General features: G+C 43.1%; 1 protein-coding gene across 2 annotated transcripts in view; it reads left to right on the top strand.

The window, feature by feature from the left end:
• KCNJ6 (potassium inwardly rectifying channel subfamily J member 6) overlaps positions 1 to 11,825 on the top strand; it is a 195,006-nt gene extending 183,181 nt beyond the window's left edge. Inside the window, exon 3 of one of the 2 annotated variants that reach the window (XM_072138757.1) lies at positions 10,437 to 11,825. In XM_072138757.1, the coding sequence (XP_071994858.1) occupies positions 10,437 to 10,762 (326 nt within the window). In that variant the 3' untranslated portion in view covers positions 10,763 to 11,825. The remainder of the gene's footprint in view (positions 1 to 10,436) is intronic. The other variant, XM_072138756.1, reaches the window with a different exon arrangement.
• The last annotated feature ends 6,369 nt before the right edge of the window (positions 11,826 to 18,194 follow it).

The following is an 18,194-nucleotide window of genomic DNA, read 5'->3' as shown; positions in this document are numbered from 1 at the left end:
TGCTGGACTTTCCCCCATATACCATCGTACTAATATCGGCACATAAGTACTTGCTCTAGTGCCCTCCCAGTACAGTACAAACAGGAATATAGACCGATATTGTCATCTTAAATCATATTTGTGTAAAATTTTAAGTTATTTTTCATGGATCTGAGCTGGTAAATGACACTTTCCTCTGCGCTCTACCAAGCTATAAAATCTATGTCACCAGATGGTTGTTGCCATTCATATCAAAGGAGGAAGGAGCTGGTAGATGCAGTTACATAGCTAATGTGGTAATGATGACATATGTCCATCACACTTAACTAGGAAATGGAGGAGGGTGTCTGGAAAAAGTCCTGTCGTTCTAAATAAAGGAGACAAACTCTACAAAGCAATAGGAGTACAGGCTGTGTGAGGAGCAGGAGGACATGGGGTGCTGGCTGTGTGAGGAGCAGGAGGACATGGGGTGCTGGCTGTGTGAGGAGCAAGAGGACATGGGGTGCTGGCTGTGTGAGGAGCAAGAGGACATGGGGTGCTGGCTGTGTGAGGAAGAGGAGGACATGGAGGTGCTGGCTGTGTGAGGAGCAGGAGAACATGGAGGTGCTGGCTGTGTGAGGAGCAGGAGGACATGGGGTGCTGGCTGTGTGGGGAGAAGGACGACATGGAGGTGCTGGCTGTGTGAGGAGCAGGGGGACATGGAGGTGCTGGCTGTGTGAGGAGCAGGGGGACATGGAGGTGCTGGTTGTGTGAGGAGCAGAAGGACATGGGGTGCTGGCTGTGTGAGGAGCAGCTGGCTGTGTGAGGGTCAGGAGGAAAAGTGGTGCTGGCTGTGTGAGGAGGACGTGGGGTGCTGGCTGTTTGAAGAGCGGGGAGACATAAGGTTCTAGCTGTGTGAGGACCAGAGGGACATAGAGGTCTGGCTGTGTAAAGAGCAGAAGGACATGGGTGCTGGCTGTGTGAGGAGCAGGAGGACATGGGGGTCTAGCTGTGTGAGAAGCTGGGGGTCATGGGATGCTGGCTGTGTGAGGAGCAGGAGGACATGGAGATCTGGCTGTGTGAGGAGCAGGAGGACATGGGAGCTGGCTGTGTGAGGAGCAGGAGGACATAGGGTGCTGGCTGTGTGAGGAACAGGAGAACATGGGGTGCTGGCTATGTGAGGAGTAGGAGGACATGGAGGGATGGCTGTGTGAGGAGCAGGAGGACATTGGGGTTAACTGTGTGAGGAGCAGGAGGACATGGGGTGCTGGCTGTGTGAGGAGCAGGAGGACAAGTAGGTCTGGCTGTGTGAGCAGTAGGAGGACATGGGATGCTGGCTGTGTGAGGAGCAGGAGAACATGAGGTGCTGGCTGTGTGAGGAGCAGGAGGACATGGGATGCTGTCTGTGTGAGGAGCAGGAGGACATGGGTGCTGTCCGTGTGAGGAGCAGGAGCACATGGAGTCCTCGCTGTGTGAGGAGCAGGAGGACATGGGGGCTATCTGTGTGAGGAGCAGGAGGACATGAGGTGCTGGCTGTGTGAGGAGCAGGAGGACATGGGGTGCTGGCTATGTGAGGAGAAGGAGGACATGGGGTGCTGGCTGTGTGAAAAGCAGGAGGACATAGGGGGCTGGCTGAGTGATGACCAGAGGGACATAGGGTGCTGGCTGTGTGAGGACCAGGAGAACATGGGGTGCTGGCTATGTGAGGAGTAGGAGGACATGGAGGGATGGCTGTGTGAGGAGCAAGAGAACATGGGGTTTGGCTGTGTGAGGAGCAGGAGGACACGGGGTGCTGGCTGTTTGAGGAGCAGGAGGACATGGGGTGCTGGCTGTTTGAGGAGCAGGAGGACATAGGGTGCTGGCTGTGTAAGGAGCAGGAGGACAAGCAGGTCCAGCAGTGTGAGCTGCAGGAGGACATGGGATGCTGGCTGTGTGAGGAGCAGGAGAACATGAGGTGCTGCCTGTGTGAGGAGCAGAAGGACATGGCATGCTGCCTGTGTGAGGAGCAGGAGGACATGGGGGCTGGCTGTGTGAGGAGCAGGAGGACATGGAGATCTGGCTGTGTGAGGAGCAGGAGGACATGGGGGGTCTAGCTGTGTGAGAAGCTGGGGGTCATGGGATGCTGGCTGTGTGAGGAGCAGGAGGACGTGGGGGTAAAGGCTCTGTAAGAAGGAGGACATATGGGTTCTGACCATGTTAGGAGCAGGAGGACATGGGGTGCTGGCTGTGTGAGGAGAAGGAGTTTGCTCCATGTGCAACAGGTATTAGACCCCTTAGGCAGGTTTGTCACTGTGCTTGACAAGGACTTGCATATTTTGGCCGTCAGCCATGTGTAAGATGATATAAAAACTTCCCAGATAAAATTTGCTGATATGTGATGGAGTCTCGGATTTCTAGGTATCAGATATGACATAGTGGGTGACATGAAGCCGCTGCTCACCACAACACTTGACATTCACTTCATAGTAACGCCGAGGGCTAATTCTGAATATTCCCGAATCTGTACCGCAACTCTAAGCGTCTCCGTCAGTGATGTCATAAAGATCTAGAATGTTCTATGAAGATGGGTAAATTCTCTCCCCGCCGAGTCAGCATTTTCCCCGCCGTGTCAGTACAGCAGAGTGAGAGTTAATTAGCCGTATGCAGGGTAGTTGCTTACAGCGGGACTGGTGCCATTTTTTTCTACAGTAAATGGACATTTCATGTTATTTTTACATTTCTCTTCATTATTCTTGTGTTTTATCGCCGAGGAGCTGAGATCTGGAAGATTTCCTAAATTTACTTCACTCCTGCCGTAAATGAAAGTTATTTCAGACTAGAAAACTTTTTCTATACATAAAAAATTCACAGTGTAGCTCCCACCTACGATGCAGAATAAAACGAGTGTTGTCCTCATATGTATGAATGATTACATTCCCAGGATTGGGACATATAAAGAGAACCTGTCATCAGCAGCTACACCACTAAACTGACAGCACCACCAAGTAATCTAAATTCTAGTATTCCTCTTATCCTAAAAATTATCCATTTATCAATCAAAAAATACCTTTAAACTTATATTCAAATGAACTGAGGAGTGTAAATTTTCTGCCAGTGGAGCATCGCTTGAGATCTCAGATCTCTGTAGGACCATGAACCATGGTTCTGGTGTCATTTTTAAAAACTGCTTTATAGACCTGGAAATACAGGTAATTATTGGATCTCTATTTGGAGATCTTTATATAGATCATGATATAGGGGTGTCTTAAGTGACTCTAAAAGGGTCTCATCTCTGGCACATTTGCATATGAATTTGTTGGTGATTTTTTTATATAAGTATATAGGTAAGTTTCATACCCTGCCTAAGGCAGATTGTATTTTAGTTGTGACAGGTTCCTTTTAAGCTCTGTTCCTTAAATGCCAGAAAGCTCCTCCAAACTTCCCGCATTCACATATAAATTCATACACATATACATACATACACACACATATACATACATACACATATACATACATATACATACATACACATATACATACATATGCATACATATATACTGATATACATACATACACATATACATACATATATACACATATTCACATATACATACATATACATACATTCACATATACATACATATATACACATATACATACATATACATGCATACACATATGCATACATTCACATATACATACATATATACACATATACATACATATATACACATATACATACACATATACATACATATATACACATATTCACATATACATACATTCACATATACATACATATATACACATATACATACATATACATGCATACACATATGCATACATTCACATATACATACATATATACACATATACATACATATACATACATACATACATACACATATACATACAGTTGGGACCTCCTAGAGAACCAGGGCAAGATGTGGTTTTGATCTCTGCACTATACATAGCAGCAGAAAAAATCGTCAGGGGAGGTTATTATGTTTCCCCAAAGCTCCACCCCTGAGATCTCGACCAATCCTCTGCACCTGTTGACCGGTAATCTACATCTTTGATGGGGAAATTGTACACATAAATTGTATACATCACTGTATAAGATTTCTACTCATACCGAGCTAGTGTTCTATCGTTTTATAGAAAAGTATGTTTTTATCCTTATGTAAATGAGCTTCATAGTGCACTAGGGGCGGAGCTATGACTGCTGTTGCCATGCTTAGTGTCAGTCATTGTGTATAGGGGCAGTGCTGGCTGGAGCTTGGCCTTATATAGACAATAAAACAGGTGCAGTAGCCAATAAAGCTCTGCACCAAGAAAAATTTGCATAAAATGTCCAAAAACCAAAAAAGATTTTTCTCTAAGGCTATAAATAACTGAGAAACAAGAAATTCATTACTGAGAAGCTTATAAAATGCCCCATCCAATCATAAGTTTATATGATTGGTTGGTAGTTTTTGTAAAGGGTTACACTGGGGTTTTATAAAAACATGATTGTTTTCTTCCAGAAATAGCGCCCCCCTTCTCTAGAGGTTATGTCTAGAACTGCTGTTGAGCTCTATGGAGATGCAATACCAAGCATATCCTGTTGCCAGTGGTGGCGCTGTTTCTGCACCATCCCCTTAATGGTGATTGTTACATTGTATCTTTCTGCATTCCGTCAGTGATCTCGCACTAATGGGGGCATAAATAATTGTCCACATGATGTTATCGTCCTATAAACTCCAGAACATGTCTCGTTCCGCAAGCGTCTGCATTTAAGATCGATTTGTTATCAGGACGGTAAATTCTTCTAATAAGACATCACGGGAGCTGACGGATCCGCAGTGTAATAACATATGTGCTTATTATATTAAACAGGGATGATGAATGCTACGTGTTAACCTGCCTCAGGCGGCGTCTGAATAAAAAACCTTTCCCGAGATGGAACGGGAGGAACGTTATCGATCTCCATAGCAAATTATCAGGATGAAAAGACGTCAAAACCTGCTAATGGGCCGATACGGTGATAAGTACCGGGGGGCGCCATCAATCTGATGTGACTGGGAGGGGAGCGCTAGGAGACGATTCCTACATAATAACCCGCAATTTCTGGGAATATATGAAACGTTCCTAGAACTGATGGTTAATGGGATATTTTCTGCCTTCAGAAACTCCATCCCGGGTCTCATGCAGAAATACTTCCGTCATCACCTTGGTGGGGCTGGAGGTTACTTTGACATATGTCTGACACACTTTGGGACACATTTACTTACCCGTCCCGTTGACGCCGCCGATCCATAATGTCTGACAAGGATTCGGAGCGGCCGCGATTCACTAAGATCGTGCGTCCAATTTCCTGCATGTGTCGCTTCCCCGCTCAGGTCCCCGGAGTTCACCTTCTTCTTCCCGGTGCATGTAAGTGCAATGTCTTGCAACACACAATTTCATTTTAAAATTCCGTGGTTTGTCCAAATCTGTCGGGTTGTTTGACGGTCACAATCCCCCCACCCACCCGATTTGTGCCACATGAAAGCCGATGCGCCACAATCCGATCGTGCGCGCCAAAAAACCCGGGGCAATTCAGGGTAAAACGAAAAAATTCGGGAAACCCGATGGAAATGCGTCCGATGGACCCTTAGTAAATGTACCCCATTTTGTGTTACTAGCGGCAATGTAATTCCGCCCCTTTAATTGGGGGTTCACTAAAAAAAAAAGGGCAACAAGTTATGGACAAGGGCAACGCTGCAGCAAAATAGAGAACTCTGGCTCGCTCACCACCAGGTGCACATGTCCAAAGAGAAGGTCCTATGGGCGACAGTGCCAAAGAGGTGAAAGGGTTAAAGGCAAGGTCCTTGGTGGTCCAGGCCGATGTGGGTTGATGACGCCTGGCTTAATATACAGTAAGAAGAGAAACTTCTCCAACACACGGCACAGAAGGAATTTTAGGAATTTAACATAAAGATCTCATCCAATAGCAATGGAAAAGTCCATGGTGCTCTATAGATGGTTCAGTACTGATCCGGCTGCAGGCTGGTATTATATGGCTAGGAAAACCTAAAAACCATCAGCTCTCCCCTCTAGTAATGTCGGGCCACTGCTGCTTTTAGGGTGTGGAGTCCTCATGTTGCTGGGGGGTCCCAGCCATTTGCTATAAGCTGCCAGATACATTACAGAGGACGGAGAGCCGGAAGTTTTTGGGCTTTCCCGGACCATTAATACCAGCCTGGAGCCAGCCCATTGCCTGACCAAGTGTAGATAGTTGGGTACTGGATTGTAGCCAGGAAGAGGCGCTCCTGCTGGGTACTGGGGTATTGTTAACCTTTTACATGCCCCATGACATCCTTGTGCTCTGCCTTCTTCTCCGGCTTCTTGGCCGTCATCATCCCATGATGCCACAGAGACGCTGCACAGGAGCTCAGAGCATTCAGTGCTGTGCTCTGCTCTTATAATTAGTAGTACCGTAACGATGTAGGTTCTATTGATCGGCGAAGATGGGAGTGTATGTGTCCAGCACCGGTTCCTTCAACAGGTCCAGCATCAGCTCCATCAACAGGTCCAGCTCCATCAACAGGTCCAGCATCAGCTCCATCAACAGGTCCGGCTCCATCAACAGGTCCAGCATCAGCTCCATCAACAGGTTCAGCTCCATCAACAGGTCCAGCATCAGCTCCATTAACAGGTCCGGCTCCATCAACAGGTCCAGCATCAGCTCCATCAACAGGTCCGGCTCCATCAACAGGTCCAGCATCAGCTCCATCAACAGACGATGGAGTGGGCTCAGTTTCCTGAAGGGATTTGTGGTAAAACCCCTGGTGGTTTAGGATAGGAAAGGGAATTATGGAAAATGTGTGAAGAATTCAATGCACAGAGAGCAGAGCACAGCAGTGTGAGGACATATGGATAAACTACAATCCTGGCATATAAATCCATATACAGAATCCAACATCATACACAGAGGTCTGATTACACTTCTCTCTCTGCAAATACCTAACACCTGTGGGATTACAAGGTAAGATTATTACCATAGAGGAACGACCCAGTGGCCCGAGAGATGGTCCTCAGCCCCTCTGCTTTTAGGGAGTGGTTATCCGTGCACGCTCTGCTCTGCATTACTACCAACAAGGGGATGGGGAATAGGCCCAAAGGTCACAAAATAAGAAACAGCCCCATCAGTGCACTACTGACCGCTTTACTCTCCCTCCATAGACACAAGACCTGAAGTGTCTGATAGGAAAGTGACTGCAGAATGATGGCTGGAGCCACCAACATCTACTGTGTGGGCCAGAGACTGAACCGTGATAATGCAGAACCGAGATCGGAAGAATAATATATTCACTGGAGCAAAGCCAAATGACTAAGCTCCAGGGCACCCAAAAAATGGAATCCAAATGTCACCAACTGGATCTGCATAAATCACTGGTTGAGTGTGCACTAGTACAACCAGGGGTGCACCAGCCACGAGGAGTGTTGAGCCACTTGCCTCAGGCGGCTGCACTTGCAGTAGGATGGGGGCAGCATCAGGGGTGCAGTTATCTGCTACAAAACTGGACCTGCCACTTAAAATAAAAACTCAGCATCGGTGGCACTGCATGGAGAACCCACTTCTACTGGATATATTTATACTGGATGGGGTGTATGGGGCGCCGTTCTATAGCTCACCTCAGGCAGCAGAGAATTTGGGTTCACACCTGAGATATTTTAGCAGTTTTCCCCACTGGGGGTTCTATCTCTAATTCTCATATATATCTCAGATTTGGTGACTGGAGACTGGCTGCAATGATGTCTCCCATACACTGCACACAGTAAGGAGAAGCACTCACAGATTCCGATGTGAATAAAGCACTTGGGGTGAGATAGCAACTTCTTACTAGCACTTGCAGCCTCCGGGGCTTTGCCTCTCTGACTCAGCTCCTGCTCAATCCCTCCCCTCTCTATAGACCTCTATGTAATATGATACCAGTGTGAGTCTGGTCTGTCTTGTTCTAGCAAGACGGATTCAGCAGAAAATTATAAGTGGGATAATTGACTATTGCTGAATGTGATTTTGTACACATTGATTTTCATTCTTTGACGTGGGTGAGAATAATTCTAATAGACATGATGTATATATTTTAATTATACCGAACTCAAATGAATAAGTGATCAGGTTTTCAGGAGAGAACATCCATTTTTTTTCATTATGTTTTATGTTTCTTGATTTATTGCATTTAATTGCAGGATTTTATTATAAATGATCTGCATCAGTATCAACATGTCCTGGAGAGAGACACAGATTTATGAAGTTTAATATTGATGCGCCTTAGGGGCTCCTACTGAACAGCTGCATGAAGGATCTACCCAGGTGCAGCGCCAATCATACAGCGGTGGCTGTGCCTGGTACTGCACTCGCGGTGGCCCGTGTCAAATTCAGTAGCGGGGACAATCACTCCTCTTGGCAGCTGAAATAAATCTCATAGAATTTTCTACTGGATAGTGAAAACGGATTTATATTTATATATACCGTATATTCCGGCGTATAAGACGACTTTTGAAGACAGAAAAATCTTCTGTCTTCTCTGGGGTCGTCTTATACGCCGGTAATCCCGAGCGCCCGCCGTGTATTCACGGCGGCGGTCGGCTAGCGCTGCATGGAGAGGGCTCACGGGCTGAGCCCTCTCCATAGCCGGTAAGTCTGCGTGGGCGCCGCCATCTTACCTGGGATCGCCGCTCCCCGTTACGTCATCGGGAGCGATCCGTCTCCATGGTAGCCTCGGGTCTTCCGTTTTAACCCCTAATGAATGAGGAAAATCCCCATATACTGCCATACTGTATATATGGTAGGATCGATCAGACAACCTAGGGTTAAAGTACCCTAGGGAGTCTGAAAAATAGTATAAATAAAAATTAAAAAAAAGTTTAAAAAAAAAATTATAATAAAAAACCCTAAAATTTCAAATCACCCCCCTTTCCCTAGAACTGACATAAATATAAATAAACAGTAAAAATCATAAATACATTAGGTATCGACGCGTCCGAAAATGTCCGATCTATCAAAATATAATAACGGTTTTTCAATGCGTTTAACCCCGTAATGGCACTTTTTTGCCATTTTGAAAAACATAAAAAAATCTATAAAAAGTGATCAAAAGGTCGTACAGTCCTAAAAATGATATCATTGAAAATATTATCAAATTTCGCAAAAAATGACACCACCCACAGCTCCGTACACCAAAGTATAAAAAAGTTATTAGCGCCAGAAGTTGGCAAAATCAAAAAAAATTATTTTTGTACAGGAGGTTTTCATTTTTGTAAATGTATGAAAACATTATAAAACCTATACAACCCCTTAATCGTACCGACCCAAAGAATAAAGTAGACATGTCATTTGGGGCGCTCAGTGAAAGACGTAATATCCAAGCCCACAAGAAAATGGCGAAAATGCATTTTTTCACCATTTTCATTGCATTTGGAATTTTTTTCCCGCTTCTGAGTACATGGCATGGAATATTTCATAAAATAAAAATTTAAGGTACAGTATGGTAACATTTACAGTAAAATGGACGATGGTAATGTTGTTGTTGTATGCCTTATGTTTATGAGTGACAGTTTTCCTGCTATATACCTGCATGTCATAAGAATTTAAATTAAAAAAGGACCATGTTAAATTCAAATCTGTTTTTTTTTTATTTTTACCGGTGTTTTGTATGCGTTGGAAAAGGGGTAGTCTTATACGGCGAATATATCTTAAACTCTATATTTTAAACAGGAAAGTAGGGGGGTCGTCTTATACACCAGGTCGTCTTATACGCCGGAATATACGGTAGTTTTGTACTTATTCCAAGTGCACTAGGGGCGTGTCCTTACACTGCGGTGCTCTTAGCCCTTTGTATTGACCTCCCCTGTACTTGGATTAAAAGCTATTGCAGACATCTGGTTGGATACAGTCATCAGCCAAAGTAAAGTTGCGGGTCTATTGAATAGCTCAATTCCCAAAGCACAACAGTATCAGGACATAGCCCAGTGCAGGAGAAGCTACAATCCTGGAATATAAATCCACATTTCAAAGTCCTGCTGCTACTAAGACCACACCTAAAAGTTTGATGTCACAGATCTCCCTGACCAATACCTAAAACTGTTTACAGAGAGCTAAGAGCACAGCAGTGTGGGGGACACTACCTCCAGTGCACTTGGAGAAGCTACAATCCTGGAATATATAAATCCATTTCACAGTCCTGCTGCTACTTAGATAATAAAGAGAGGTTTGATTAAACAGATCTCTGGGCCAACACCTAATACTGTCTACAGAGAGCTAAGTGGGATGACACCCGCCTGGGGCACTTGCAGAATCCATATTTCACAGTCCTGCTGCTACTAACTACATACACATTAACACTTTCTGCAGTTTTAAATGAACAGACTAACTGTTATAGATATATTTGCAAAAGTTTTTTTTTAAATTAACAACCCATTCATTCATGTTAAGCCAAATTATTTTACTTTATTCATATTTATCTCCATAGGCATGACTTGTCAAGCCCGAAGCTCTTACGTCACTTCGGAAATCATGTGGGGCCATCGATTCACGCCCGTCCTGACCCTAGAAGACGGCTTCTATGAAGTGGACTACAACAGCTTTCACGACACCTACGAGACCAACACGCCGTCCTGCAGCGCCAAAGAACTGGCCGAGATCATCAGCAGGGCAGAAATGCCACTCAGCTGGTCGGTGTCCAGCAAACTCAACCAACATCCGGAACTGGTCAACGAAAACGAAGAGAAGAACCAAGAAGATCAGACAGAGAGGAACGGAGATGTGGCCAACATAGAGAACGAGTCAAAGGTCTAAAGCCATTACATGGGTGGTCTCTAATATTTAAGGTCTACACACCGCGGTTGTGGTCTACACCCTCTCAGTTGTGGTCTTGTCCTGTCCTAGACAAGAGGAGAGATGGTCACCACAACCACCGGTCAGGACAACCTTGTCCAATTACAGAGAATTGCTAAATCTAATGCACATGCTCTTATGTTTGGGGTTCACAGACGAGTCATTTTAAGCAGCAACGACAGGTGTTAGCGGTTCTCGATTTTCTCGAGATTTCGAAAGGGATCTTGGATCCTCCCAGTAAGACAAAAACATCAGCTCACGGCCAGGAAATCCCTCCGTTCATCGGTACATTGTACATATGCCTTATATATGATAGGTAGAACTTGTTAATAAACCCAGCATGTACAAAGGAATGACTTCATGTACATAGATGTGTCATTAATGTAGGCTCCGAAATTCTAGGAATAAGATGATGCAAAAAAAAAAAAAAAAAATTACTTCTTCCTTCTAATTTTTTGAAATTATAGAAAATATTTTTCTTTCCTCATCTACATCTGATGGAATATAGAGAATTTCCATGTACGTTATTCTTCATTTTACCAGACCGGCAGCTATATCAAGTATCTCAATACTTCTTCACCGAGGAAACTAAATAAAGCCATAGACCAGATGACATAAAAGCAACAATAAGGGCCCCTGAGGGCCAAACTGTGAGGCCGGTGATACTAAACTTCCTCTATGGGGTTCTGTGATCTGGGATAATTTCCCGGAATAAAGTCTCCAAAGAAGTGGTTTGGTCCATGTAGATCACTTTTATTTTATTCAAAGATAGTTTTTTTTTATTTTTTGGATATTTTTTTTTTTTAATATGAGCAGATTTTTTCGTTTTCCATTAAAATTCAAGATGGCCGCTTTCAAACGAGATGTTATAGGTTCATCCATTGGTCCATAAAAATTGCTCAAAGCTTTCGGGACCCAATGGACAATCTGTGACGAGGCCATTTATAATACTGCTGACTTCCTATGTGGCAGAGAGACCTTTAAAGGGAACCTGTCACCAGGAAACCCATTTTTAGCACTCCCCCAGTCCCCACAGAGCATAGTACATATGCTGCCAAAGTGTTTTTGTATAAAAAATAGGTTTTACAGAAAAAAGATATGTTATATTGTACCTTTCATTAGCATCTGCTGTGTGACTAGGCAGTTGCCTATTGGGAGGGGCTGGAAAGGAGCAGTTCCCCCCCACCCTTGGGAAACAGCTACTCCATGTGACCTTTTCAAATATATGAAAACACCCATCACTGGGCTTAGCGACGCCCCCTGCTCCTCTACAGCCAATCCCGAGTGAGGGGAGTTATTCATATATTTGAAAAGGTCACATGTTTCCCAAGGGTGGGGGGGAACTGCTCCTTTCCAGCCCCTCCCATTTGGCAACTGCCTAGTCACACAGCAGATGCTAATGAAAGGTACAATATAACATATCTTTTTTTCTGTAAAACCTATTTTTTAAACAAAAACACTTTGGCAGTGTATGTACTATGCTCTGTGGGGACTGGGGGAGTGCTAAAAATGGGTCTCCTGGTGACAGGTTCCCTTTAAGCCCCTTAGGTCCATATGTAATTACTACCTCCGCAGACCCTATGGCTACACTCCTGGCCAATGTAAATGATGAGACCAGTCCAATATGAAAGACATTCAGGTCCTCCATAAAAAGGACCCGAGAGCCTCAGAGTCACGTGACTCTAATAAAGTTTGAATAATATATTGAATAATTTATTTTTTCAATTCTAGATAATATATAAAATATTTTATTAAATAAAGTTATTACATAATTGGAATAACCTATGAGGTGCAGTGAACTGTGAGAACCTGTTAGAGAAGAAGTGTTGAGTTTTGCTCAGGTTCCTTATGGGCTTTATGGGTTGGGAATGGCTGTTGAGTAGGGAACAGGGAACAAAAAGTTTAAAAATAACATATAAGGCATGAGATAATAGTCAAAATCCTATATGAATGTATGAGGAGTCTTCATTGATGGCTTATCCTTGTAGGTATGGGGGTGGCCAACCCTACCAAACCCTGGGACCTTACCTGCAGAACATAGGGACATTGGTGAACTGTACTGTGTCCAACAACAGCCCTATACTTATTCATAGATTCTTTGTGGTACCCTCTTAGATACAGTATAGGTGGAGAACATTGGTAGGACCATCTATGTTTTCAGTGGTTGATCATTAGAAATGATGGAAGGGTTAAGAAAATGATAGTGATCATGGTAGGGGATGAGATTGGGTTCCAATGGATTCACCTTTGACTGTAGACCAGTAGGCCATTGGCAAAACAAAATTAAGGTTGTTCTGACCTGAGATAGAAGGAGAAGGTAAAGCAGGTTCATATATTATGAAATAAGCTGAGGAATAGAAAGCCATAAGAGCAGATGTCTACTCATTCCACAACCGGCCTCATGTGCCACTTTTAGGTCATATAGGAACATCTCCTACATTGTCAAAGCTAATACAACACTGGCATGCCTAAACCACTTACCACTTACCATACGAAGACCTCAATTAACAGAATTAGTGGGTTTCATAATAGAAAAGACTCTCCAACATTCTGAGATGACATCAAAACTACAGTACCATCCTGGGATCCAAAAAACTCAGGGTAATTTGAGGTCCACTGAGCCGGAGACACTTTAGGAGATGGCATCATTGTTGCCCTCCATAATGGTCCAACATTGTCATGGAAGATTTCCATTGATTCCATGGGTTGAGTCTAATTTTGAGGGAAAGGCAAGGCATGAGGTCTCCAGCAGAGAACCCTTGTCCATGTCGTCCATGGAGGATACAAGTCTAGTATGAGCGTTTCCCGCTCTTCAGCCATGACCCCTCTAAGTATTACATGGTCGACCTTCATATAAATAGCCATTATGTAATATGATAATGTTTGAGGCACAATATATGGTGCCTGATGGGGGTTCCGGGGCCTTGACCCTCTCGAAAAGCTGGTCTTTGGGTTGTTATGTATTATCTACATTAGTTTTATGTGTTACTTTCCAGTAACTACTTCTTGGAAACAATTTACTTCCCAATTCTTCTGGGATTATTCCTCCACAATAGATCTGACTGCTTCATTATACACGCCACTGGTATTCATTAGGAAGTAATTACTCTATCCCCAGGGGTGGAGCTGACCATACCAGTGGTTGCAGAACTGTCTCTCAAAATTACCCTCCATCCAATACTGATGTCATCATGTGTACCTACCACTGACAGTTCTGCTGCGGGAAGCGGATTTGCAGCTAGTCCATCAGAAACCCAGTAACTTTGTGTGCACTACTAAAAAATGCTTATTTCCCAATAAATATCTAACTGTTAATGGGATTTTCCAGTACTACAAAATTGAAGGTCAATATCTCAGCACCTTCTCTGATCATCTCGTTTTTTTGTTGACTCAGTACATTAGTGGTTCTTACTTGGGACTACAGCTCGATCCCTTACATTAAAATGGGACGGAGCTGCTCTATGTTGTAATACCGGGCGCAGCCACTAGTGTAAGTATAGAGCTCTGTCTGGTGAGAAGAGAAGGGATTGTGGCCCCTTCAATTGATGATTAGAGATGTTGCAAAGAGTCCCAACCAACCTGATATTGAGGGACTATACTACCGATAAGCCATCAATTTTGTGTTCATGGAGTACCCCATAAATTGTATTCCTAAACCATGGTCACTAAGGATCAGACAGTTGACTCGGTGACCAAACAATGTTCTCTAAGGCTCCAGAAAACATGATAGTTACTGTAGGAACATCAGCTGTTGAGTACTTAGTTCTGCTCTATCAAGTGAAGTTCTGTGAACATTTCGCCTTGGAAAGATAAAGTAAATACTGATAAACTAGTGCGTCCTTATAAGAGCCATTAGGTTACCGAGTGGACAGTTTCACAATTTTTACAGATTTATATAGCTGTAGCGTGACCATAAGTAACATAGGTCTAAGGTGGTGCACGCCAATATAAGGGCTAATGTTAACGTGTACAAAACACTACAAGTCCAATAGAATCTGTAAGAACAGGAAATGAATGAGTTCGCTTGAAATAAAAATATTTCAACCCCTGGGTCCCCAAAAATTTTAAATAAATATACATTTTTAGACCCCCCTATTCCCTTTGACCTCCAGTTTGAGGGACCTGTCGAATGTGTCTCAATAAATCCTAAAGAACTTCCTATAAACTCGTCCCCATCGAGAACGTCCTTAATCCTCTGCGACTCGTATTACATTGTTGTTATTAGAGTGGAGCTCACATCCCATAATTACCTGAATTTGCATATTAGATTTATATCCCGAAATATGAAATACTAGAGCCTTAAAATAATGACTCTGCCTTGTCTGGTCTTGAAGAATATTTTTATTTGTATATTTTTAGTGGAAGATATATCTCAGGAAAGATCCTGTGTGCATTCGGATATATTGCACTGTGATCCCCCCCCCCCCCCCCCCCCCCCACTAATTTCACATCTAGACTCGTTTTCCTCACGTGTTTACACTCAGCTATTTCCAAGCTGGACTTAAGGGTGTTACGGTTTACAGAAACGGAGTGAATGTTGGGTGTAAAGTTACGCCATATCTGCCGACTATCGGAACGTTTTGGCAAATGTCTCTTTGAGACGAGAGGTCTATATAATATTTCCATATAGGTCACACTCATGTTTGATGGCAGGACTGTTGACAATTATGTTGACATTTTTTGACATTTTTTAAAGAATTTTTCGAGTCTCATGGTTCTGGTAAAGTTACCTTGTTTAAAATGTGACCACATGGATCACTGAGGTGGATGTAACCTGGGACAATTGGGTTTGACCCACTTTTCTTGTGTTATCCCATTTCTTGTATTATCCCAGTTGGGTCGATAACCTTACCAGACTTGGGGGTACAAAGACATATGCAGGACATTTTGGTAGTAGACACTCCGTAGGGTTTTCACTCATCCGGTGGTATTAGTTTGAAGTTGCTCAACCTTATGGCATAATTATACCCGGGAAACTATGTAAGTTTTCTGTAGTGGACATTTTTTTAGGTCTACGCTCACCAATATCATAACTTGAAGATTCTCGACCTTGTGGCACGATTATACCTGAGCAACTATGAAACTTCTTGGAGATATAGACAATTTAAGGTCTATACTCTCCAAAACCATGGCTTGAAGTATCTCAGCCTTTTGACAAAATTAAACCAATGCCACCATCTTACCACCTATGGTTGCCCATGGACAATAAAAGTTGAACACCCCTTACATATTTTATAATTATCAGGTCATTCTATTGCATATTATTACAATTTTGTGGAATAAGCCCTCACCACTCTGACATGTCCAAAATGTTGAGGTGCCAAGATGGTCTAGAATGTGGCCTAGAGGCTCTAAAGACATTCTGCCCAGCTTCATTTTAACCACTTACATGTGACTCCTTTTTCGAATATTGCACTCATTACAATTTAGTACAGCTCCCAATATTTTGGTGCTGGTTCTTGCTTTGCAAAAGTTTTGGATATTTGGACAGAAAATGGAAACGTGTATAGGTACAGTACCGCAAGCTACACAATAATTTCTATACTTGACTTCCAGCTAAATTAGAGGGAGCCTGTCAGCAGAAATTATCCTAATAAACCACTAACAGTATGTCGTAAAGCAGATTAACACCTTGGTCAACTGTGGTGGCATCATCCAGAAAATCAACTTTGAAGTGAGATGTGACTTGTTTGTATATTCATGAAGGTCAGAGTTTAGCACTGAAGTCAAGATCTTAGAATGTCCCCTCTGCGTTGATTGACATGATCCAGACTTTAGGTTGTCTCTGGACAAAGCTCCACCAATTACATGGTTTTCTGAGGAGGAACAAGGCTTGACTTCTGTGTTAAACTCTCTATCTCCTTTCTACAACTATTTAAACATCTCACTCCGAAGTAGATTTTCCGGGTGATGCCACCACGCTGGTGTTAATCTGGTTGTTAATCTGCTTGACAACATACTGGTTATGGTAGGTCAATTTCTGCTGACTTGTTCCCTTTAAAGACAAATCCAGTCATATGATGACTGGGGCCCAGTGAGGTATCTTAAAGGTCCTGTGTCTCAATGTCAAATCCAGTCATGTGATGACTAGGGCCAGTGAGGTATCTTAAAGGTCCTGTGTCTCAATGTCAAATCCAGTCATGTGATGACTAGGGCCAGTGAGGTATCTTAAAGGTCCTGTGTCTCAATGTCAAATCCAGTCATGTGATGACTAGGGCCAGTGAGGTATCTTAAAGGTCCTGTGTCTCAATGTCTGTATGGCCCTAAATAGGGCTTCTTCATGTAACTATATTTAGGCCTTATATAAAAGATCAGTGCTTCCCTACAAGACCAGCTACTTTGAGGTGGTAGCACTGGGTGCATGTGGTGCTACTAAGAAAATTATCTCCTTGGTCACTAGTATCAGATTCAACGACTTGTGTCCGACAAGAAGGCGGTCTTTCCTATTTGAAATGAAATCTTCCACCAGGCTTGGAGATGATAGTATTGTGAATTTTTTGAGATTTCACATAGTTTCTCACTCAACCGGCCTGGACATCAGGCCTGGGCATCAGAACCAGTGACTACTACTAACATACTCCTCCAATATTGAAGGGTATAAGGTTCCTATGGGGAACAAGGTCGCTGAGACCATATCATACAGTTCAACACGTCTGTAGCAGTCACCTAGACTAAGTTGGCCAGAAATGTGGGTGTATTTTATAGCTTGAGATATATAAATATATATTTATCCAGCCTCTATTTTTATTCAGAACCGATACCATTTTTCCAGAATCAATAGATTTGATAACCATGATATGAGGTAAACAATGCCGCCATTTTGTATTCCTTGTGTTTACACGTTTACTGAGAAGACGACGGCCTCTCTGTGTTTTCCCTTCTAAGCCAAGGATATGTACAGTCACACAGATTATAATGTACAGATATTCACACAAGAAAGTCCTGTCTCCTCTTTGAAAACAAAAATTAATACATTTTGCAAAAAAAAAAAAAGGACAAATTTACCACAGGGAATGATGGGAATCATCGATCATTATTAATGTACATCGGAAATGGCTGCTTGAAAACTGAATTAAAACCTATATTTACGATTTTCCTGCATGTGGATCAGACATGATATCTTACTCTTGTATGCGTCTGTATAACTAATCATCACTGATCCAGCTAACATACGGTTGTAATTGTGTGACTTGTGGTGGGGAAGGTGGTGGCAGCCATTTTGTGGCCTGAAGCAATACTAAGGAGAATGAGGTACGCCAGGGCCATCATTCACTTGAAGCAGAGGCAGCCATTTTGTGACCTTACGAGATTATACTAACCACAAAAGACTGATTTTTGAGGTAAAATGTGATGGCATGGCTCACGTAAAAGTGAACCTCCGCCATTTTGTGTA

This window comes from Engystomops pustulosus, chromosome 2, assembly GCF_040894005.1.
Source record: "Engystomops pustulosus chromosome 2, aEngPut4.maternal, whole genome shotgun sequence".
Lineage (NCBI taxonomy): Eukaryota > Metazoa > Chordata > Amphibia > Anura > Leptodactylidae > Engystomops > Engystomops pustulosus.
Note: the sequence above shows the minus strand (reverse complement) of the source record. Positions and strands in the feature narration are given on the sequence as shown.